At 37.7% G+C, this 26,037-nt stretch overlaps 2 protein-coding genes across 7 annotated transcripts in view; one reads left to right on the top strand and one right to left on the bottom strand.

Moving 5' to 3' along the window:
- Positions 1-17,976, bottom strand: part of ccdc50a (coiled-coil domain containing 50a) — a 23,770-nt gene extending 5,794 nt beyond the window's left edge. For 2 of the 5 annotated variants that reach the window (XM_026947274.3, XM_026947275.3), the window contains exons 1-5: positions 17,796-17,970; positions 5,988-6,050; positions 3,725-3,854; positions 2,533-2,623; positions 1,525-1,627 (exon numbers count right to left, since the gene is read on the bottom strand). In XM_026947274.3, coding sequence (XP_026803075.3) covers positions 1,525-1,627; positions 2,533-2,623; positions 3,725-3,854; positions 5,988-6,050; positions 17,796-17,844 — 436 coding nt within the window. In that variant the 5' untranslated portion in view covers positions 17,845-17,970. Of the gene's footprint in view, positions 1-1,509; positions 1,628-2,532; positions 2,624-3,724; positions 3,855-5,987; positions 6,051-17,795 lie in introns of all 5 variants that reach the window. The other 3 variants (XM_053237965.1, XM_026947273.3, XM_034308736.2) reach the window with 3 other exon arrangements.
- Positions 15,311-26,037, top strand: LOC113547068 (platelet glycoprotein V). Of its 2 annotated transcripts, none has more exons than XM_034308737.2 (2): positions 15,311-17,702; positions 23,419-26,037. In XM_034308737.2, the coding sequence occupies exons 1-2, from the start codon at positions 17,505-17,507 to the stop codon at positions 25,276-25,278; spliced, it is 2,058 nt and encodes a 685-aa protein (XP_034164628.2). In that variant the 5' UTR covers positions 15,311-17,504; the 3' UTR covers positions 25,279-26,037. The 2 variants fall into 2 exon arrangements, 1 of the variants encoding a protein (XP_034164628.2); XR_008302621.1 differs by lacking the exon at positions 15,311-17,702 and adding an exon at positions 18,276-23,117 and having other exon boundaries at positions 23,419-23,555.

The following is a 26,037-nucleotide window of genomic DNA, read 5'->3' as shown; positions in this document are numbered from 1 at the left end:
TAGATAGTGTTATAATCAACAAGGTAAGGTAAGGTAAAGCTTTGGATGAACTGCCTTCATAGAAATGTATGTAATGTTAGCTAACTCCCGTGCGGCTATCAGTGCTAAGTAGCGATCAGCAGAGCTAATGAGCTCATGCGAGTTCATTACAAAAGAAAACAAGTCACTCTTGACCCCTTTTTTTCCCCCCAGATCTGGATGCTATAGTAAGATAGTAGGAACCAAACGTCTTATCATATGCAATGGCAATTATTAACATTTCAAAGGTTTTCTTCTGTTCTCACTAAAAAATCCTTAACAGCAAATTATGCATGACTTTTAAATTTTAAATGAATTTAAAAGAATTTTAAATGAATAACTTTTAAATGTCTTGTAAATCTGATGAAACTCGGACATCCATTTTGTTTATCTACTCTACGTTTATGAGTACTATGGCAGTGGTTCATATGGGTGTAGGCCTGGCATTAAGCCTTCAAATTCAATTACACAGGAACAAGGAAAGAACAAACAAACATCAACGTAGGTGCATAAGGGCAACCCAGATGAGAGGGTGGAGTCAGGTGAGTAATGGATGAAATCTTGCTTTTCCAGTTTTGTGTTTTTTACCACAGAGAGCAGTCATTCTCAAAGGCTGAGACAGTCGTGTTTCAGCTCATGGACAGTTCATGGACAGAACAGTAGTGATTCCAGCGGCTGTTCACAAAGGCCTTTATGGAGAAACTATGAGTCTTTATGATTAACCACTGCTCACCTAATCTGCACCTCCTAGCATTTTTACAGCAAATCTTTTGTAGCAGCTAAATCTTTTTTTTTTTTTCTTTTTTTTTTTACACAGTTGATTCTTTTTTGTTGCAACAGTGTGATTTACAGACCTGCCAGCCCCCACGAGAAACATGCGTAGACCTGTGGGGTTTGAATGGCACTACAATTTCAGTAGTCTTTTTACAAAACACTTGTCTAAGGTAGAAACTGGAGTGTGCGTATATACAGGGTTATACGGTAACCAACAGGCTCTTGGGGGAAAAAAAAAGTTGTTAAACATTTGTCTTAGTTAAGATGTAGACACTAGAAAAGTTTACATGAAGGAATGTGGAAATGTGTTATTTTAGGAAAAAAGATCATACTTACATAAAGCAATTAATAAGAAAGCATGCATTTCTAGTCACCACATCTTAACTATAACAGACGAGCTGCAACTCTTCCCCATATGCCTCATGGTTACCGTGAAACCCTGTATATGTGCACACTCCAGTTTCCACCACTCCAGTTTCTCTTATTTAATACTGACAAGTTGTTAAAGAAAACAGCACCTGAGAACAACTACTCCAACGTAAGTTATGTCTTTATATTGTGCCTGAAAAATCTGAATAAATCCTAACCACAAAATGCATAAACATCTACAACAACTTCCAAATGTCTCTTATAAGAGAACACACACGTACATGCACACTCACACACACGCGCCTACGCATGCACAAACTTTCCCACATTTCTCCACTATTTACTCACTCCCGAGGTACACACCTCCTTTGTCTTCATAGTACTGCTCTTCCAGTTTGGCCTCCAGCTGCTTCTGCCTCCTCCGTTCCTCTTTCATCTCTCGCTCCTGCAGCTTACGAGCAATGGCCTATATAAAAACACACAAACACACTTAATGTTTTTAATTTGGATTTAAGTAGTTTTCAGGCTAGTGTTTTTTCCAGACTCGGGGCCAGACTCATTTGAGCCCAGAGTTCAGTACGACTGGTAAAGTGTGAACGCTGTTTTCGAGCCCTGGAGCGGTCCAGAGATATTGATCCCTGGTCTTCTTGTAAATAGTGGTCTGGGGTTCACTTTAACAGAACCGCGGCATGATCAGCATCAGCACTGCATGCAAAGGAATGTGACTGATTCAATGTGTCATGATATTTCCTGTTTTTACCTTTGTGATGCTGGCAAAAATTTACTGTATATAAAACCTGACCTCCATTGGCATGGAGCACTGTAATTAGCTCACCTTTGTGGCACAAGTGCTTGTACTGAGAGCATAACAAAAAAAAACCACATCTTCTGTCTGCCTGCATGTCTAAAAATGCTCTTATGCAAGATTAGCTCTTCGTTTGCAGTATTCCTGCATGATGCAGGCATGCAGAATTCAATAAGAACTTGACTTCCTCAACATCGTTGTGTGACTCTGATTCAGTGGAACTGGTGGAGGTGGATGGACTGAGGAATTTGTCCATCTTTTGTCCAAATCTGAATTCCTGCACCAGTGCAGCATGTCAGGATAGCGAAATATAATATAAAATAGCACTTATACTCTTAAATTAAATGTGGTTTGTTTGAAATTCGACTCTTAATAACATTTCAGAACAGTAGAACACTGAATGCGTCTTCATCTCTCACGAACCTATTTGTAAATCAAACCCCACTTTGGGTTGTGAATCCTTGTCTTGGTAAGTTTACAGGCCTTAAAATAGTGATATTTTTTTCTTGTGAAAATAAGTGTGTGACATGTCCCTTGTAATCAGTCACAGATCCTGTAATTCTAACCTCATCCTTAGCCTCCTGCTGCTTCTGCTTCTCGGCCTGCCGGACCAGCTGCTCCTGAATCTCTTGAGCTATTTCGTTGTCAATGCGTTCACTAAAGACAAAAAAAAAATACAAACATGAAGTGCCATAAAGCATAGAACAGTTTGAGAATAGTTAACTTATTGCAGTTAAATTGAGTCAGATAATAATGAAAGTCTCTGTCAGGCTCCCGCAGCACTGACTGCAAACCTGCCACCCCTGAAGAGGAATAATGCGTAGTCTTGCCAGGGAAGGTGGAAGTTACAGAACGCACATTTTCGATGCAGCCCAAGCTGCAGTGAGCGTATGTACTCGGTCTTACAGAAACTGCATGTCTGGTTTAGTTAAAATGTAAACACTAGAGAAATTTACATGCAGGAAAGTAGAATGGTTTACAGTAGAAATGTTTAAAAAGATGTCACATACAGCAATTAATAAGAAAGTGTGCATGTAAACTTTTCTAGTATCTACAGATCAGTGGAAGATCTTTTCCCAGATGCACTTGGTGGTTACTGTAAAACCACAGATAGAGAGTCTGTGCACTCCGGTTTCTACTCTAACGGGTTGGCCGCACTGTTTAAACACATCTAGGCTGAAGGGTGCAGGAGAGCAAACAGCACGTTTAGTCATTTTCTAATGATCATTTCCAATAAAATGATTTGTATAGTGTTAGATTTGACACTTTATTAATCGTATTTTTGTCTTGTTTTCTTGTTAGGCTGAAAAAGTGCTGTTTCTGGTTGAAAATGTTTTGGTGGCATCTCTAATAAATATAGTTGAAATATAGTTAACTGATGTTAAATATCTGTCTAACATAACATTATTTTTAATGTTAGCTAAGTCAAAAATACACTAATAGATTTTATTTTGGTCCATTTACCATGCCGGAAAGCAAGGGCACATCTTTGAAGGGAGAAAGGGGCAGGGCTTCTACGGCATGAAGTAATGTCAGAGAATTCAAAACACCTGCGCAAATCAATCCAGATTCAATATGGCTATTTGTTCATTTTTTTTTATTGAAGGGGAAAAAAAGAAGGCGAATTTTGAGTGATAACTGTAATGTTGTGAATCTATGCATCATGGGTGGGAGGTCTGGTACTGTCTGTGCAGTCACTGATAAAGGTGTAAATACAGTTCTGTCCCTGTTATATTTAGGTATTTCTGGGCTGCTCACATGTCTTGGTGCTGTTTCTGACTTTGGGCTTTGGCCCGCTGGTCCTCTTCTTCTTGGAGACGCTTGGCCACCCGGAGATCCTGCTGCACCAGACGACTCTTGTGGATGTTGGACGCCAGGTGGTTCTCAACTAGTCAAGTAAGCAAGAACAGGGAAAAAGGTAAAAATTGGCCACACTGTTATCACAAACAGCAGCAATTATATATACAGTAGTTGTTTCTACACTTCAACCCATAGAGGCCTGGTGTATTTTGAGTTTTTTTTTTTTTTTCCACTAATTGATTTCGAACTACATACACTACCAGTCAAAAGCTTAATGAGTGAGCTTCACCCAGGAGCTCCCAAACAGGACATGCACTTATTGGCTGCATCTCTCAAGTTCTAAATGAAAATGAGTTATTTGGGGAAACAATTTAATTATAATAAAAACTACTAGATTTTGATTCCAAAATTCATCTGGTATATGAGCATTTCTGCATGTTGTTTTATGGTGAGATATAGTATGGCTTAATACTAACAATGAATATACAATTAGTGGAACACAATTTTTTTTTTTCATTAAATGTTTTCATGTCTATTACCAAATTTCCTTGATATTCAGGAAACCATAATTTGTATGTTTTGTGCACAGCCAACTGTAATTCTGAATGATATGAGGATTTACTATTCACGAGCTTTTTATTAAATTTGGCACAGTGATGGAGGAAAGTCTCAGTTACCTACACACCAATTTTAGTGTACATCACAAGTTCTAGCGCCACCAACAGGACACAGTTGGACATACGTTTGCAGTAATAATTCCGCAATGCCGCATAGTAGAAACGCAAGTCCACTTTTCACTTTAGATTACAACACTGAGTGTAATTTGAACAAATCTTATTTCTCTGATTTTTAAAATGCAGGACAGTGCATTTTAAAGAAATTTGACGGTGGAGTCGCCAAACAAGAACCATAACAACAGCGTGACATATCGCCATCAAATTTAGTGTCTCTCATTGCGAAACACATGGCTTCTTATGTTCCTCTGTCGCAATGGAGAGGGGCCATAAAAGTGCTGGTTCCCTAAATCACTGTTTGCAGCTATATTTGGCAACTTGGATTTAACTCTATTATTAAGACTAGCAAGTACTTTTAATATGGGTTTGTTTCTATGGGTCAGGAATAACAAACTCTAATGTCTTTAATAAAGAACCATAATGGTACATATTTGCGTAATATCTGATAAATAATTGAATTATGTCTATAAAACAAATCTGTGCTATGATCATGAAAGGGTCTGCATTTGTTAAAAACATGAACGTGTCCATATTTTCACTGCCTTGGCCCATTTTAACTGGCTTTAACTCAGTGGAGTCCAGAAAAAAAGCTGAGTACTGTGGCAGAAATCAGGGTAAAAGTCAGAGAAGTTTGGAGTTCAAAAAATAAAGATATGCAGAGTGATCGCAGAATCAGATGAAAAATGAAGAAATGAATCAGGTTTAGGGCCCTTAAAAATGTAAATTATTGTTTGAGAACTTTTTGTCCCTTAATGTTATGGACCAATACAAATCAATAGTATATCTGGGGGAAAAAAAATATATATATATATCCCTTTTGTAGATATCTTAATCAGAAGTAAAGTTATAGCATTATAAAATCTGGTTTCCCCAAAAAATGAAAAAGAAAGACACACACACAGGATATAGTTTTGGAGAGTGATGTTTTAATTTTAGAATTCATCACTTCTCGGAAAATGATTAACTCATTTTTCTGATGATGATTTAGTTATAACCAGAGACAACGTCATCGCTCACTACATCGTTCTGTGATCATATATGCCCTGTCCCCGGACATAGGTCTTGCTCTACAGTGATATCTTGTTAGCAGTTAATATGATTTTACTGGCTGAGGGAAAGATTTGGTTGGAAGAAGGAGGAATCTGTACATGGTGGCGGTTGTGTGTCAGGCGCATTTCAGAGGTGTTTTACTACCTTGGGTCTCTTCAGTTTTGGAATATGTCACTTCCTCATATTGAGCGAGAACGTGACATGGTCTTCATACACTGTCAGGGTTTCTCCATCAGTAAGAGTAAAGTAAAAGGCTCTTGTTAATCTCTCTGCTGTGCTCCTCCATATTTAGCCAGCTCACAAAGGTTTATTTAAATTGGGTGGGGGTGTGGTGCATTTGAACATGCCTTGAACACTATTGGCTGTAGTGTAAATCAGACAAGCAGTTCAAGCAGACATTTTTTTGAAAACTTTTTGTGATAAACCAGCATACTTACTTTCTTGTTCTTGAAGGTTGTGGGCCAGACAGTGATCCTCCAGCACAGCAAAATCGCGACACACTATGGAAAAATACACAGCACACAAAAGGCTCGTTAAGGTGTGCCCAGATTTGCTCTGCTATGTGTCATGTAGCAGTAATTACACAATCACATGTTAGACTGCAGATCCACTTTAGAGCTTAAAACAATTCAGCAATCCAAAAAACAGATTACAAAATTAATCGAGCTTCAGCAGGTTTGCTATACTTCCACTAAATAATTATGTATAAATCTGATTAGATGGACTGATGATTTAAAAATGCGGGGTGTAAAACACAGGAGAAAAAATTTAATTAATGGTGTATAAAATGCAAGACTTGTGCATGAGCTTTTATTTTATGTAGAAGTGAACTGGTGTAAATAAGAGAACGGTTGCTGGCGCTCTCTCTGGTTTCTCCTGTACTTCCCCCTACAGTAAAATCACCAAACAAGTGAAACAAGTAAAGTTAGACCATCTACTCCACCTTCCCAGCCGAGCCCTGACAACTGATAATCCTGTTACGCTAACCACTGCGACAATGAGTGCTACAGCCATATTGAATCTGCTGCTCTACTAAAGCTTTAAACTTTAATGGTTTATGGTGCTTCCATATACGCAGCACGTAGTCCATTTGAATAGAACTAGACTTACGTGATATTTTTATTTTTTCCTGTTTGTGATTTTCCATTTTAAAATCATGATAAATGATTTTCCAAAACCAACAGGAAATGAGCATTTCCACCATGTCATCTGATGTATTGTCAGGAGCTGCGGGAATCACAAAAACTTAGGTGATTCTGCAGTACTGCACAGTAAACAGTTAAAAAAAAAAAACCCACATAACACTACATTTACAAAGTGGTTGTCTAATGTCCACATGGCTGACATTTTCAATGTTGAACTTCTGCTCAAGGCGCTTAAATGCATCTGAGCGCTGACCAGTGCAGAAGAGCAATAAATAAATAATTAAACAAATAAAATTAAACCCAAAAAAACCCACAGGAGATCACATTATAATTATCAGCACCATTAACATGATATTTAAAGGCATTTTTTGGTGCTGTTCTGGTGATTACTGGGTAGAAAAAATTCCAGATTCATATGTTGATTGGGTCGTCTCCTGCTTTATTGAGGAAGAAAAAGACTGCACTTGTAGCATATTTCTGAGTGATAACTCGTACTAGCATATGCTGGTGTTAAATTGCGGAGTTTCTACGCAAAATTATTAAAAATTATTTAAAAAATTGGTAGGTCTGGAAATATAATATAATATAATATAATATAATATAACATAACATAACATAATATAATATAATATAATATAATATATGTCACTGAATATTGTTGAATGAAAGGGTTTTATAAAGAAGGTTTCAGTCCTACATGCCACTAAACCAACATTTTTTTTGTAGTTTTTGGTTATTTCAGTATGAAAACAAACCAGATTCGATAATAAACAAGCCAAAAGTAAAGCCTGGTGGACTCCTTGCATCATTTTGAGAGTCACCTCAAATACCTTAAAATATACTTTAAACAGGAAGGCAACTATTAAAGAAAAACTATTTCATACATATGACCTTGCTGTGACTTTGACCCTGTTTGAATGAATACCAAAATCTAATCTGTATCATGACTGGAATAAATGATTAATAGTAAAAATAAATAAATGTAAAAGAATTTAAAATACACACGATATGTCATAAGCTAGCAGCCGTGGTGATGACGACAAGGGAACAGTAACAGAGCCAAATCCAGAAAATGTATTGTGTTGTCTGTAGAAAGTGTGTAGTGACAGGTAAAAGTAACCCTTTTTCAGGTGCAAAGAATACTAGGATGGAAATGATTGGAAAATAATGAAAGCAGATTACATAAAGAAAGAGAGGCAAGACTGTGATGATGGAAGACATGGTACACAGTAGTAGTTTGGTGTGCTATTCTTGAACCATTGACCAGAAATCCCCGAATGTCTGAATATGAAACTAACTTTACCACAGTAAAAGAGACGCAGTGCCACCAGCTCAGCCAAACCAAACCTCTATGTAGTCAAACAACAACACACAACACACTTGAATATGAATTATTAACAGACATCAATCAAACCTCTCTGTATAAAGCCATGATAAGGCTAGCCCAAGTCCAGCTAAAATCAAAAGCCCATGACTGACAAAGCACCTAATGCAACAAAGTACTGAACTTATTGAACAAGGCAATGACAAAATTACTCTAAAATTATCTTAACTGAATAAAGATATAAAAAGATCAATATTTATTTATAGCTTTTGATTAAATTGGGCATCCCTTTCCTACAACCCCAGGACAGCGTAAACACTGCAATATGCACATGCTTCATAGCATGAGTTGTGTTTTATAAATAAGAAACCGTTCATTTCGCAGACTAATCCTTTATTTGAGCCCATGTTCATCTTCAGCCCATCAACCTTTCAGATAAAGTACAACTTTTAGCCAAAACTAGCACAACAGAATGCTTTCTGACAGAGCAGGAACAACAGATTAATATGACCATAAATGTATGATACAGCACACCAGACCATTCCTACAAATGAATGATTACAAATTGAAATATTACTCATTAAAAAACCCAAGTTATGTCAAGAGGCCAACAGTGTAGTGTAATGGAAAGAGTTCCCAGGCATTAAAGGAGGTTTTATCTTTTGTAACGTGCACCAAGATTTTCCTCAAGTGTTTTTAATCTAAGTGAAGTGACATACCAGTGCAGAGTGCTTCATAAAAACACAAACAGTTGGCAATGACGTATTAGCAAATTTTATCAAATTTCATTAAGAAACCACTTGATTAGATTCCTATAACAGCATGTCCTGTTGTATTTAATTCTTTTACCTAACAAATTAAGTATACTACCCCAGACATAGGCAGATGTGTAAAACACTATAATAGGGAAGAATGCTTCTATAAAACCTCACAATGACAAAATACTAGCATACATGAAGAATAGCAAAACCAGGAAAAAAAAATCATATGGAACAAAAATGATTACTGATGTGACTGCAGAGTAGTAGCACCTCTAGAGTTGTAGACATCTTAACTACTTAAATCCAATCAAATGCCTTAAAACTCAGCTGATGATAACAGAGTTTCACCTCCAGTCCATTAGACTAACGATTTTATTGCTCCTAGATGATATTACATTACTAAGGTGTCCAGTGGCATTAACTTTGATTATAAGACCTGCCAACTTTTACGCATTTTATGTAGGAGCTCTGCAGTATAACTTCAGTTCAGGCTAATATTAATTTTATTTGTACAGTGCTTCTTTACAAAAATATATACATTCTGGATATAAATTTAAAATTCATAAATTTATCCTTAATGAGCAAGCTAGAGGCAACAGCGGCAAGAAAAAAACTCCCCGAGACAACGTGAGGAAGAAACCTTGAGAGGAGCCAGACTCAAAAGGGAACTTATCCTCATCTGGGTGACACCAGATAAATATAAATTATTACTCAATAATCCACCAAAGAGCAGCCTTTTTCTCCCCATTGAAAGAAGAGAGGCAAATATCAATCTGGAACCATCTGTGCAAAGATAAACACTGCCAAAAAACTTTATCATTATCATATATATATACATATATATATATATATATATATATATATATATATATATATATATATATATATAATCATATTTTCTTTTATACAGCAGCACTGGGACGTTTCACTGTTTTTGCGACATAAAATTCTAGCAGCAGTCCCACTGAAACCGTTACTACAGTAGTGACATCATCAGAGGACATGGCAAACGATTTTTCATGAATATAATTTATGACTTAAAATATGAAGGCTCGTCAGATGAAAATGAAAAGGAAGTAGCGAAGCCAATTTCACCAGATGCACCTTTAATGGGAATGTACAAATCAATGTGAGCTAGCTAGCGAGCTAGCTGACGGCCTATCAGCCGAGTGGGGCTTCTTTGGGATTATTTTAAAATTATTTGGCAATACTGTGTCTGAAATATCAGTTAGTCAAAATTCATTTCTTATAAGACTGTTGTATGAAAGCAATATCACACTTGCAATCATGCCGTTATTCTGAATATCAGCATGGCTGGGATTACCTGTGGATTACCTGTGGATTACCTGTGGATTACCTGTGGATTACCTGTGGCGCTCGCCCTGTGGCTTCACAGCCATGCTGATATTCAGTATAACTGAACTCATGCGATATTGCTTAATTGCAAAATATACCACATCAAAAGCTATTTTTTAACTTTGTGCTTTGCCGAGTCTTTTAAAAAGGAAAACTTTCAATAATAAAAAGTGTCACGTAAAAAATGTTGTACAGCAAAAGGTTAAAACCTTTGTTCCTCTGGGAAAACCCTTAAAAATTTTATGTAGAACTATAAAATATGGGAAGTCCCTTTCTACAGGTAGAACCCTTGTAGAAACTAGAACCCCTGACCAATATGCTCTCAAGCAACTACATGTTCAAAGCAGCCAGTTAGCTTAGCATTACGTCTGAATCATAATTCAATGCTAGCAACAATGTAGGGTTTAAAAATTAGGTTTTTCAGGAAAGCACAGGAAACTACGGCTGGGTGGAACTTTCACTTGCTAAAGATAAAACTAAAAGCACAATTGGGCTCAAACAGGAAATGCTAAAAAAAAAAAATAGCAAAGCATCACTGGGGAAATATGCAGTGTCTGTGTTTTTTATCTGTCACATACATCAGGCAGGCGCTGGCTGTAAAAGATCTGTAACCAAGCACTGAGCATGACAAGCAGGACTGTATGAAAAAAAAGGCTGCAATTCCTGTACAAACAAATATCACCAAATTAAGGCACTGCATTTGAACTTCATATATGATGTATATTTGTTTTAAACCACTGCGCTTACAGACTGCACTTTATCACTGTATTTGATACACACACACACACACACACACACACACACACACACAGGGCGAGCACATCACACACGACGCTGCTGCCAAACCAGGAGCCAAAGCTGGGAGAGAAAACTGTGTGTGTGTTTACAAAGAAACGGCAATCATGTGGAGGATGTTTTGTAAATACATTACATTTTGCTAAAAAGTGTTAATTTCCCCTGTGTGTGGAGACGTTTGCCACACCCTTGCAGGGGTTCCCAGACTAGGGGTCATGACCCCATGTGAGGTCACTTGATTTACAAATAGAGCTTTGAGAAAATTTCCTCTTTTGTTTCATTAAATTATTTTATAGATTAATATTAGAACTATCGAAGATGGATTTTATGTGCTAATATTTTGAAGAGTTACTGGGAGTCACATTCAGACAAGCCACTTTTAAATTAATATGTGCTAATATGTGATCAATTAATATATGTTTATATTAATATTTGTCTTTTTCCATCAGGACATTGTACTAGTGTAGTCCAGCAATAAAAATGGACAAATTTCCCTGTCCATGTAGCTCTGCTAACCAAACTGCCGTTATGTCTCAAATCATATACTTACGTACACTAACCGGGTTTACAGTTTAGTTTACAGTTTACAGTTAGTGTCTGAATGTTCAAAACCTCTCACATCGCCTTGAAACCTAATGAAAGGTCTATTGAGTACCAGTCTTCTGGATTTTCTAGATACGTTTGAATGTAAGGTTAGAGTTTTTGATTTGAGTTTTCGATTTGCTCATTACAACAATCATGACGACAGCAGCAGGTTTTTAACATCTCTGCGCATGAAATTGCTGAACATTTTACAGTTCAAATTGGAAACCTGACAGACAGGGATGTTTTGCTCGGACACAAGATACACAGGTGAGTGTGTGAATTCTCATTACCGCTGCTTCTGCACATGCAGGCCTAAGACAAGCATCAAGTACACACCAGGCAGTTTCATGTTGTTCCTAGTATCTGTAGGTTTTCAGTCACATATGTTACTGATATAATAAAATGTTCAAACTTTACAGTTGTCCTATTATAATTCTGGAAATTAAAAAAAAAAAAAATGCAGGGTGGTCAAGGCTTGGGGTTGCAGAAAGGAGTCCTCTGCCCAAAAATTTGGCGAATCCCTGGTTTAATATAACACCATAACAGCTGCAGTGTTGTTACTTGGCCCAAGTTCATCACATTCGCTCATAACGCTAGCTAATAACAGGGTTCATACACTTAGCTAAATCAAGGATGTTTTAAACACCAACTTCACAGGAGACATTTCACATTACTTTTTCTATACAATATAAATGGCTACATATAAACAGCTGAGCGTGAGTAACACTATTAGAAAGTTAGAATTAAAATGCTGTGATTACAGGATGTAAATTTTAAGACAGGTGTGTAAAACTCACTCTGCCTCGACCATGTCAGCATTTTTGTGAGCCTTTAAAAGGGCCATAATCTCGAGCTATTCATTTTTTTAAATGTATTAATTATCTATTATATCAATTAACAACAATAATCAGCTCTAAGCCAGAATATGATGTTTCTAGGAAAACAGAGGGACAAACAGAAACCGTTGAACTTTATGCACTATTACGTGATAATATTTCTTATACAGATTAATGAATTTTACATATATGTGTTTTCCAAATATTGGAAATATATATTCTATAATATATATATTGTTAAGAAACAGATTGAAGGAGAACTCACATGGGATTATATGTGCTAAGAACACACATGTCCTTATCTTGCATCTGTCTTATCTTTGCGCTCCATCAACTTTTCTTTTTTTTTTTTTTTAATTTACATATTTGTAGGTCTGGGTGATACATTTTTGGTTTTGGAGACGAGCACCTGACGCATTTCTGAATCATTTTTAGACGGAGGTCTGATTTGCATCAAACACATCAGATAGGTGTTGAAATATAGATTTCAAATAGATTTCATTTGTCAGTGTCCTAAAAAATAGTTATTAGAACAGACTGTGATTATGTTGTCATTAAGTTTTGTTACGTTTTTAAAGCTGCGTACTGGGCATGTAAAATAAAAATTCATACTCAAGCACTTTTAAGCACAAGTATTCCAAGTATTCAAGGCTTTACATTTCAAAAAGCTAAATTCAAGCACTTTTAAGCACTTCAAGACCTGCGCAAACCTTCTAATAAAAGAGAAAAAAAATCTGGCTGATATTATAATCAGGCATTGACATAATTTTTTGGTACTGGAACTCAAACGAGTTACATTAGTCAGAATTAACTGATTATGAAAAATTACTGACATGGAGTTTTAACGATTTTCAAGCCTAACACTGGGCAGTTTTAAAGAACATGAAAATCTTCACTTGCACCATACAGGCGTCTTGCTCGGAAAAGCCGAACGGAGCTGACAGACTGAAGGCAGAAAAAAGATTTAATGTCATTTTGCACAAGTTCATGTGAACATGAGCGATAGGAAACACAAGGGTGAAAGTCATCCAACTCGCTCTCTATTCCATGTTTGCTTCCACTTCTCTCTGATTGACCCTGCCATGTGCCATCTACAACCACACTTCAGCTGAAGACTTGGGGTCAGGTATCTCACTGGGCAGCCTGCAAATATAAATGTGCATCAGTGCAGACAAACTTCTGTCTGACAAGTACTGCGAATAAAAAAAAAGTAGTATTCTGGCCTGCTGGTATTAATAGCAGGGTTTTTCCAGAGTCAGTATTGCAGTATTGATGCAAATATTAACTACTGTCGCTTCAAACCACACAGCTATGACATACAAAGCCACAAAACGTTACATACAAAGTTGCAACATTAAAATGTAGTCACATTAACATAAGGCTTGTGCAATATTGCTTTTCCCTAATCATGATTTCCCATTTTAAAATATGCATCATGTTAAACAATTTAATTGGACATAATTGGTAGCATAAAAAAAAGACAGGAAAATGAGCATTTCCACCATTTCAGGTTTAAGGAGAGTAGAGGAGGCGTAATAATCAGCTGTGCAGTTGCCAAAACTCAGCTCGATGATCGATTTTAAGTGATTCTTCAGTCATGAACAGTAAACATTTAAAAAGCATAACAGTACATTTTGAGATCATTTTACAAATCAGTTGCCTAATGCTCACACGATGACATTTTCTGTTCTTGCTGCTAAATCAGTGGATTTAATCACTTTCTGTTGAACACCATTAACGTTATTTGTAAAGTGCTAGATGCCACTCCTTTGTAGACCTATTTAATCTTTATAGGTCAAAATCTAGGTCCTTTTTCACTTTCGGTATCATCCCTAATAACTAGCAAACTAATGTTAAATACAGTCAGGTCAAAGTGGAGCTTTAATTTGAGGGTATGTACATACATGAGCCGCAGAGAGAGACTGCATCTGTCACTAGCCCAAATGTTTTTCTTTCTTTTTGTTTGTAGAGGTAAAACCGAGTGGAATAAACACTACTAAATCAGCAGCACTCTCGTCTGACTCATCATTGTGAAGGGAAAAGACCCAAAAATTTGGAAATTACCCCAGAGTGGCAGAAAGTTCCCTGGGCTCTGGCCCTGGTGCTCTCCTAGAACAGGGGAGCTTTCTGACCACGGTCTGGAAGCAGAAATTTAAAGGAGCAGTCAAAGGGTGTCGAATGGTGGGATATATCAGGCAACAAGTGAACAGTCAGTTATCGAAGTTGATATGATGGAAGCAGGAAAACAGAAGCAAGCATAAGGGCAAGTGTAAGGATCTGATCAGCTGACAAGGGCCAAATTGTGATGGCTAGACGACTGGGTCAGAGCATCTCCAAAACGGCAGGTCTTGTGGGGTGTTCCCGGTGTGCAGTGGTTAGTACCTACCAAAAGTGATGCAAAGAAGGACAACAGGTGAAGCAGTGACAGGGTCATGGGCACCCAAGGCTCACTGATGCACATGGGGAGTGAAGACAATCCCGTCTGGTCCGATCCCACAGAAGAACTACTAAGAGTTAAAGTTAATGCTGGCTATGATAGAAAGGTGTCAGAGCACACAGTGCATCGCAGCTCGATGCGTATGGGGCTGTGTAGCCGCAGACCTGTCAGAGTGCCCATGATGATCCCTGTCCACTGCCAAAAGTGCCTACAATGGACAGGTGAGCATCAGAACTGGACCACGGAGCAGTGGAAGAAGGAGGCCTGGTCTGATAAATCACATTTTCTTTTATATAACGTGGCTGGCCAGGTCCGTGTCCATCGTTTGGCACCAGGATGCACTATGGGAAGAACGCAAGCCGGCGGAGGCAGTGTGATGCTCTGGGCAATGTGCTGCTGTGAAACCTTGGGTCCTGGCATTCATATGGATGTTACTTTGACACGTAGCACCTACCTAAACATTGTTACAGATCAAGTACACCTGTTCATGGCAACGGTGTTCCCTAATAGCAGTGGCCTCTTTCAGCAGGATATAATGCGCCCTGCCACACTGAAAAAACTGTTCAGGAATGGTTTGAGGAATATGAGAGAGATTTCAAGGTGTCTCAATTTGATCGAGCATCTGTACGTGTGCTCTCTTGCTCAACACTGAACAGTAGCTCAACAGGGAAAATGTAGGTGACGTGAACTTTAGACAAATGCTTTGTAAAAAAGGATTATAACAAAATATTTATTTCTTTATTTCTAATATTTACTTATATGCAGAAATACTACTGCAGAAGCACTTAAAAATCCACCATCCAGCTGAGTTTTCACGAATGCCACAGTTCCCGACAGCACAACTGATAATATTATTACACACTCCTCTACTCTTCTTAAACAGGAAATGGTGAAAATGTTTGTTTTCCTGGTTTTTTTTTTAGACTAGTGATTCTGGATGATCAGGAAAAAAATCAGTATTGCACAAGTCTACTAGCCATGTTTAATTTTGTTTAATTCTAAAACACAGCTTCTGTTTCGTTATATGCTGCTAAGAGTCTGAATGAATCACGCAAACATTGTTTCATTATTAAGTTTCAAGGATTTTTTTTTTTTTTTACTTTAATAGCGCTCAATACTTTTATCAATTGAAAATGGAAACCTAAGCCACATATCCATATTCAGGCCATACTTATTTTTGCTGTATCAAAATCATATCAAATTTGAATTTTGTGCATCTCTGCATCCCTAGTATTTATATCAAGTTGTACGTCATACAGTCGTAGCGTTTCTCCTGAGTAATGAATAACAAACGACAGATCACGCAGTTATACGAAAACAATTCACATCTTGCTCACTCGATCAGATAGAGAGAGTGAGAGAGATATCTCTCTCAGAAAGCTTGTCATTTTACAGAGAAACCAGAAAGCGTAAACTCCTCCGTCCTTGGAAATTTTGCACAGCACAGTGACTGTAAAAGTGCTTACACTTGAGACTCCTTCCATAAATGTCCCCTAACAAAAAAAGTCACCACATCAACGATTATACATTTCACTTTGTTTAACAACACAGTTTCTTTAATCTGTTTATTATTAATCTTAGATTATGTGGGGCGTCTGCCGTACAAGTCCCTGTGAATGAGCAGTTACTATAGAAACAATAGCATATTAGAACTAGCACATTAATATTAACATGTAGTTCATGTTACAGCCAGAACTACTATCCGAGCCGCTCCGTTATTCGATAATAACCTTCTGACCAATCAGATTTGAGAATTCACCCGCGCTGTAGTATAAAGGAAAAAAGATAAACCCTTTCATGCGTAATGTCTACACTTATAAAGTCAATTTTAGGTCATTTTCACAGTTGGGTGAAGTCTGAACACTCTTTTCGAGCATAGGAGCAACCCAAACATCCAGTTCCTCTTGAAATCTGAACCACAGCATGGTCCACATCAGGTGTGGAAGCTTTACCGTGAACCAGACTTTTTTAGGACTGGGGTGTTTTGTTGATCTCTATATTCCCAAATCCCAAATTAAAAAATTAATGGGAAACACACACACACACACGCATCCATCCACTGAATTATACAATTATGTCAAGAATATTTTGTTCAGAAATTATATTTTCTATAATTTTGGTCATCAACATTACATTAGATATTTTAGAATTAACATTTTTCTCTATTATTTTTCCCATTCCAGGTATAATTTCAGGTCTTATACGTCTTTTATTTATAGTATTCCTACACATGGGCACTCTATTTACTTTTTAACGTGTGATATTAAACAAAAGGTCATTTTAAACAAACAAACAAACATAATCATACAGAATCCAGATGTACTTTTTTCATAACCACTTTATTGACTCCAGTAAGGCCCAAAACAACCGGATCTTGATGAACCCCTGGATTTTTTTTCCTTATTATGCAGTTTTTGAGATTAATATCCGACGGATTTCTGGTTATTAATCAAATTAAGTTAGCTATTTAGACAAAAACGAATCGCAGTGTAAAATCTGCTGACAGAACATCAGCCAGCTCAAGTGTCACCTGGCAGATCTCGGGTTTGAGTTGATCCCTAAGGCTAAGCTTTGTTTATTTAGATAAAAAAAAAAAATAGAGCTGTGGGGAAAATAATCCACAATAAACAACGAGGTGTGGACCAATGCGACACCATACACGCTACATCATCAATAATAGACTGTGCTAGTGTATACACCGGGACAGTTCAGGTAATGCTGATGTGTGTGTGTGTGTGTGTGTGTGTATTAACACACAGCTACTTCTTGGTGAGACATCAGGCTTTAATCAGGCTGGTCTCACGGCAGGAAGTCAGAGCCCTAATCTCTGCAGCTGCCTGGCAGGAGCCATCATGGTGCTGCAGCAATGACACCACTGCACTGTCTATAGGAAATCCGAGAACGTTCATGGAGGTGTGTTGGCTTTTTTATTTCACAACATATCCCACAAACATGTCAGAGAAATCACCAGAGTCTCGAGCGAAGCCGCGACACGCTTCCACTTACCCTCTTTGACGCCAGGGAGCCTTTTCTGATCGATACTCATATCCTCCATGGTGTTAGAGATAAAGATGGTTTCAGCTTCCAGGAAGAATGCTTCCAGTGATTTTAAGGCAGGTTTCTGTTTTTGGTTTCTGTAACCTCTCTCTCTCTCTCGCTCTCTCTCTCTCTCTCTCGAGCCCCTCCCTCTGCATCACGACAGGGCCGCATTTCAGCCACATTTTACGGCAACGGATTTGCGACAGTCGCTGCGGAAAGATTCATTCCGTAAACATGATGAGGAAGATGGTGTACTTCAGAGGGCTGGGAGTTAGCACGTAGGAAAATACAATCACAAGCCACTTTATTAGGAACACATGTACACCTGCACATTCGGAGAGTTATCCAATCAATCAGAGAATCATGCAGATTCATGAGCTTCAGTTAATGTTCAGTTAACAGGGGGATTGTGACCTCAGTGACTCTGACCCTGGCATGACTGTTAGTGTCAGACAGGCTGGTTTAAATATTTAAAATAAAAAAAAAAAAAGCATCTCAGAACTCACAACGCATGATGAACCTTGAGGTTCCTCTCCTGTCAGACTGTACCCAATGTAGGTTTAGATTTTTGCAGTTTCTAAAATACACTGAAAACACTGGAAAAAGCCTCACACCTCCAGGGTTGGGGTTCGAATCCCGCCTCTGCCCTGTGTGAGTGGAGTTTGCGTGTTCTCCCTGTGCTTGGGGTTTCCTCCGGGTACTCCAGTTTCCTCCCCCAGTCTAAAGACGTGTTGTAGGCTGTGTGTGTGATCGTGCCCTGCGATGGGTCGGCACCCTGTCCAGGGTTTCCTCCGCCTGGTGCCCCGAGTCCCCTGGGATAGGCTCCAGGCTCCCTGCGACCCTGTGTAGGATAAGCGGTACAGTGGATGGATGGATATTTGATGTGAACATTAAGCTCTTGACCTGTACCTGCACAACTTTATTCATTGCACTGCTGCTGCCACAAGATTGGGACATTGGATAATTGCGCGATTGAGAAGGTGTACAGGGGTTTCTATTAGTTGCCGATTAGTGTATTTAATGACTAATCAGATATAATGTAAAGATTTTAATGTTAATTTGGCTGGTGATTTCAAGTATGATGTAAGTCAATCTCATAATTTGTCAGTCGAACCCATATAACTAAGATCTGTCAGTATAATGAAATTAAAATGTATAAAATTATAATTGCAAAATTCAAATAAATATTCCCTTCTACTCAGTTGTCCTTTGTCAAATTCTGATGTGCAAATAATGAGGTTACCCTACAGCTTGATTAATAAGCCTCTTGTTTAACTGATTGTCTTTCAAGAATGATTTCTGATGATGAATGTAAAAGGATAAAATCACAGCTCTTGAGTCTGAAACTTCAGTTTGTCCTACTGAAAAAAGGAATGGTCAATTATTGCACATCATATTTTACATTTGAACCAAAACCTGCATAGTTTTTGTGACTGATATTCAGTTTGGATATTGTTAAAGTGTGGATTTTGTTGTTGTTTTTTAGCTCAATCTGCAAATTTGCATACACAATTACAAAATAATTACACTTAACTCTTAAACCTAATATGAAAATAAACTGGATATCAGTCACATACTATAATAAATAACGCACACAAAAAAAAATGCACAAAAAGAAATCACTTCTGAGAAGATGTGTTAAACAATGTAGAACATGGCACCTTTGGTGGCAGACCACCCAAATTTTAGGTGAGGAAAAGTGTTGGAACTGATATTTACTTTAATTTAGTTTAAGACTAACACTAAATATTTGGTTGCATATCCAGTGTGTTTTGGCTCATTAGCTACGTTTACATGCACATCAATATTCTGATATTAATCGGAAGTTGGCAATATTCTAATTAGTTCTGAGTCATGTAAATGCCACAATCCATTTGCCTGATTCAGATTAAGACAGTATTCTGATTCCCAATATGCCTGTTTTAATCAGAAATTTGTTGCATGTAAACACCTTATTCAGAAAATCCACTGAAAGGAGATATATTTGCAGTCTCAGTCCACAAGGAATTGTGGGTGCTAACAGATGCTTAGCTTAACAGACACTTACCCGACCCTTTCCATTTCAAGGCGGTGTTCTCAGGCATTTGAGAAGTGTTAGAGTCCTAATTAAATTAGTGTGAAAAAGTAGTAATAAAACTAATAACTGTGCGTACTCTATAACCAATGGCAGCATCTTGAATCTCCCACGAAATAACAGCAGGAAAGGAAAAGTGCATGTGTAGATCCGCATACTTACAACATCCATGTATACAGGAATATTATGATGCCTATATGCATATAAACATTGTATTCGGAATATGACTGCAACCCGAATATAGACCGAATACAGATTAAACAGAAATTGTGGCTCATTTCTGTATTTCTTTGCGATTTCCAATCTGGCCTTCTGATTCTTACAGCTGATGAGTGGTTTGTGTCTTGTGGTATGGCCTCTATACTGTACCTCTGCTCTCAAAGTCTTCTTCAGACTATGGATTGTGATACCTTTTCCTCTGCCCTGTAGAGGTGGTTGGTGATGTCCCTGACTGTTGTTTTTGGGTTTTTCTTCATGGCTCTCACAATGTTTCTGTCATCAACTGCTTCCTTGGCTGTTCCTTGTCTGGTTGTTAGTACACCAGTCATTTCTTTCTTTTTAACAACAAATGCAGCCTTCACAGGTTTCAAACCAAGGTTCAAACCCAGGTTTCAAACCAAGAGTAGACATTCAGCTCTATTAACTGATTAAATAAGCAATCGAACGGGGCACACCTGGGCATTAAGAAACACCTGTCAGTTACATGTTCCAATATTTTTGATCACTTGAAAAATGGTTGGGCTCAAGCAAAAGGTGCCATGTTCTAAGTTGTTTAACACATGTAGATGTAAATGTCAGAAAACGAAAGCTGAAATTCTGATCTATCATGTCATATTCATTTTTTTTTTTTTTTAATCCAAAACCCAAATGTCTTCAGTGTATAGCAAAACCAAAAGAATTGGCCTTGTCGTTCCAATACTTTTGGAGGGGACTGTGTGCTTCCAGGGTTTTGATCACTGTAGAGCGTTTTGGGCATAAAATAAACTGCATCTTTCTACAGAAAGGTGTGTGGAAAGTTCTGAATGAGTGAACATTGTACTGAAAAATGCTTTTAGCAGTTGTAAAAAACAGTAGCAAACAATCAAACAAATAAATAAAACATTAATAAAAGCTTCTGTACACATTCAACACTTATGCCAGCTCAGAGAAGCTAAGTCACTTATGTGGCTTAACACTTGACAGTCTGCACAGATAAAATGATATCATACACCAACAGACACCATGTCATTAGAGCCAAACACAAAGAACAGGAAACAAAAGAGGAAGAATATAGGAGACAAATGAACTTCTGTTTCAGTCGTTTCCAGTATGTCTAAAGCATAACATGCACACTGCTGACTCATAAGAGGATACTGAATATTAGATAACCTTGGTATAGGGGCACAATTGTAACACGTTGTTTGATAAGATCAGTGAAAGATGACAGCACTGAGACAGAAAAGATGATCACACTAATTTTGAATTGAACTGCAAACGATGCAGAGCGCATAAATACGTTATCCTTTTTAAAACCTTAGAATTATGGTTAAACCCTATTAAAACCGTGCTATAGTAATCACTGTTAGTGTGGTTACATGTTTAAATGGGTGACTGTTCACCCATTGCTCACATGTATATAATGGACATGAAGTGATCTTTTTTAACTTAATATTTTCCGATCCACCACTAAGCTATATGACACAGGGTAATAAATGTATGATGGTTTATCCTTGATCCTGATGTACATGGAAGTTTACAATGTCGTGTTACAACTGACCTACGGACTGGTACAATTGTGCTGCTCTGCTGGTAAAACCAGAGGCTTAGCTACAGGACAGACAGGGCAGGCAATTGCTTGGGGTCAATGAAGAGGCCACCTTAAGGCTGACACTGAGTCCATGAAAATTTCAAAACTCACTGTGCAGAACTCTCCCAAAACCTTTGATAGGTAATGTGCAACGCTATACCAGGAAGTCACCTAGAGCGGCCCCATCTTGCTTGTGTGTGGGATTTTATTTTGAATTGTCTCATTTATAAAAATGAAAAGAAGTTGACATTCTGGAAGCCAGAAATGAAAGAGGAAACAAGAAGAAGAGGAAAAGAGGGAGCAGAACTGTGGTAAGTAGTGGAGATAATGTAACAAATGTAAAAAATAATAAATGTAGACTAAGCCATAAAGTAATGTAATGCAAAAACTAGCTCAGTGTTGGCACTTGCTTCACGCAAATAATGTTTATTTAGCTAGCTTTTTTGGTAGAAATTTATGTTTTGCTTGAATTGTCTTGATAGCTTGGTTTTGTAAAGTATATACCGAGTATAAAAGCCAACACTTTACTAAAGGTGTTCTGCTGTAGCCTATGTGATGTAATGATGGGTTATCAAATTGGGAATCTTGATCATATTGTATTTGGATTTGGGAAATCATTATTTTTTTAACAGAAAAGCAGACATCTTGATATTGCCCCTTGTAATTTAAACGTATAATACTTATATATATTTACATTTATGCTATACAATATATTTATTAAACTGTAACACAACCTTATCCATTTCTTTTTATTGCTGTGGGAGCATTATTAAAATAATCTTTCAGCAACAGAATAAAGAGGAACAAAAAAATAACATGAGGGCCCCTTGCATTTTCCTGCCTGGGCTCCCCACACCCTCTAGTGTCACCCCTGGTTAAAACCGTAACAGGAATCCTTTTGGTTTCTGTGAAATTGTATAGTATTCACTGAGGATATGAGGAAACTTCCACATGATAAAAGAGGTAAACGTGTGTGTGATGTTATGTGGAAAGTATGAAGTCTGTAATTTAAATCATCATTGAGTAATTTAACTGCAATTGTACTGGCTGTCCCTTGTATACCAAAGTGTGTTGTTCTGCCTGCATTTTCTTCTGTCTTCTTCTATCTGTTGAGGATCAGTCATTGTGCTAAAAGTCAAGAGAAATAAAGAGAGTGAAACACGGAAGGCAGTGAACGGGATGTGGGTTCCATATTTGCAGCTTATCATAGTAGATTCAGACATCCTTTCAGTCTTTTTCCTTGTAGATATAGTTCTAGATGCATTTTAAAACAGGCCAAGTGACATGCAGTTGTTCCATTATAAGAAGACGTCCTCTGATGAGAGGTAGGAAGAGCTTTGAAGAGTTATGAGTTTGCATTATTAAAGTGGAGATTGATATCCATAAAAAGATATAAATCCAGTTCCAGAGCTCTGTGATGAAATGAAAGGTAAGTAGAACTTTATTCTTTTGTTAATTTACTTCGGTAGTTTACATCGCTGAATAACAAGGCCTTTCTCTTGTATGAGTGTGGCTGAAGTAATCTTGAATCACATCATTTACATATTTGTAATTAATTGAAATTGGATAGATGAAGGTCAGGCGGTATTATAAAATTCCTTTCCTATTCTGCTAGTTGTGAATTTATTAAAACAAATATAGGAATTACAATTAACTGACAGACTGTAACTGAATTTATAATCTGTGTGGTCTACATTTCTAATCTGTTTTATTTCTGTGCTGTTTTGCAGTCTGAGAGAATGTGGTTCATTCTTATTCTACTGCATCTGGGATTGCAGCTTCCACTCAGCCTTTCCTGCCCAAGTAGATGTGTGTGCTTTCCAAATGGGGATGTTGCATGCACTGGGGCCATCACTGAAATCCCACATCTGAAAGCCAATCAAACTTTCCGCCTGAAACTCAATAACACTCATATAACAATCCTTAATCCCCAAAGTTTTCAGGCTCTTGTTTTTTTACAGCGTGTCCAAATTAGCCACAGTCCTCTTGCCACTATCCACCCAGAAGCGTTTCATAGTGCTTCTCATCTCCGGTCAGTTGTGTTGTCATCTAACCTCATCTCTGCCCTTCCACCAAGAGTGTTCAGCAGCCTGTGGAACCTAGAGCAGCTTCACATTGATGGGAATCAACTGACGTCTCTCCATGCGGACACGTTTAAACAGCTGGTCAATCTCACAGATCTGAACATCAAGAAAAACCAAATTGCAAATCTGGATGCCAGAATCTTCCAGGATGTGACAAGCTTGAATTACCTGAACCTGTGTGAGAACTTACTACAAAAGATCCCACAGACGTTGTTCCACAACCTTAACCAGCTCAAGTCCCTGATACTGTACTCCAACCAGCTGAAGACTATAGAGGAAGGTTCCTTTGATCATCTGCACAACCTGTTAACACTCATGCTGCATAAAAACCAAATCCAAGAAATCCCTCCTCGACTTTTTTGGCACATGCCCTCTCTGTTAACCCTGACTCTGTCTGGCAACCAACTTCGTTATATTCCAAGAGAGACCTTTTACTATCTACCCAACCTTACTAAACTTACACTCTACAAAAATCCCCTAATCTCGCTGCCGGACCAGCTAGTAGGTCACATGCCAAGACTTCAGGAGCTCTACCTGTATAATACCAATCTTACCACTGTGCCTTGGAACCTTTTTGCTAACATGACTGGCCTCAGGGCTTTGAATTTACACTTTAATGAGAAGCTCACCTCACTACCAAAGGACCTCTTTTGCTGCTTGCCCAATCTTCAAAAGCTATCTTTAAAAAGCAACATACTTCAGGATTTACACCAAGATCAGTTTTCAGCCCTAACCAATCTTAAGACGCTACTACTCAGTGGTAACAAGCTCCGGTCCCTTTCAGCAAAGATCTTTCAAAATCTCCATCGTCTAACCGAGCTTGGGCTGAGCAACAACAAGCTGAATAACCTCCCAGGAGATATTTTTGTGCATGTCACTGCACTGCGGTCTGTTACTCTTGGGAGCAACCCGTGGAACTGCACATGCACTATTCTGGACTTTGCAGAATGGATTATTGAAAACCGAAATGTAGTTACTGACCTGCATGATGTATTATGCCATGAACCTTACTACTTACTTAACAAACAACTGGTGGTGTTAACCAGTGACAGTCTGAAATGTGGCGTCACCACTACAGGAGACCTAGCATCATGTTTCACTGGCACAATAACAACTAGCAATGTAGCTACAAATACCCTCTCACCAACCACTATTCTTTCAAGTCATCTGACCACCACTGCTTCTACAACCGAGGAAGTACATATTGATGTCACCAAGTCCAGTGTGTTCTATGACACTGTGGTCCTTGTTAATGGTCCTGATATTGTCCATAACAATCGCCACCAGCGCTGGGTGTACCTGTGGACAGTACCTACTACTGGACTTTACAGTGGGTTTTTGATGGCTTTGCATGTTGTTCTCATAGTCACCAGTGTTCTTCTGATCATAGCCAATGCTTATGCATTGTACCGTCTGCACAAGGCTTTGTGGGAAACAGGGATGACTCTTACTAGAAATCAGACAATCATAACTAAAAGATTGCTGAGTTTTAATGGCAAGCTCTAGAAAAAGTACATTGCATTTCATCTTATCATCATTAATCTCTAACCACAGTGTTTCTCAGTGACATATTCTGTTGTCCTGACTCACTATGACTATATCTGTTTGAACCCTGTATGTTAATTATGACAGCATGTTAATATTATGATTTATGTACAACTTTGTTTTCTAGAGAAGATCCCTAAAATGCGTAGGTGTGTCAAAATTGTATATAAATATTTTTTTCCATATAGTTATAATTCATATTTCACAAGTCATTTAATCACTGTTTTTGATCTTAAATAAAATTAAATGTCATCTGATGAAATTAGAGTTGTTTTTTTTTTTTTTTTATTAAAATGAGCTTTTTTCCCCCCAAGTTTCAAGGTATGAGGTGTTATGCCAGAAGAAAAAACAAACAAACAAACAAACAAACAAACAAAAAAAAACCCTTTAGGGAGTGAATATGGGTAAATGTATGCATTTCTTTTACATATTTGAAGCTTATATTTGGCTTGGCTTAGTTTTGGAAATAAATGCTTAAAATTAGAAAAAATATCTGGCAATAGAACAAAACTGTTTCAAGCTTTAAATGAGTAAAAATGTCTACAAATAATAATCATATATTTGGTTTATTGTATTGTAGAGGAACTACTAGATAGATTGAGCATATTCACGATATCATATGAGTCATCAGTCAACTCATGGTTCTTCGCCCATTTTTGAAGTTCATTACTGGAAGTTCCTATTTTTGGTCAACATGGGCAGAAACCATCATCATGCAGA

This window comes from Pangasianodon hypophthalmus, chromosome 11 (genome assembly GCF_027358585.1).
Source record: "Pangasianodon hypophthalmus isolate fPanHyp1 chromosome 11, fPanHyp1.pri, whole genome shotgun sequence".
NCBI lineage: Eukaryota > Metazoa > Chordata > Actinopteri > Siluriformes > Pangasiidae > Pangasianodon > Pangasianodon hypophthalmus.
This window is presented reverse-complemented; position numbering and strand designations above follow the sequence as displayed.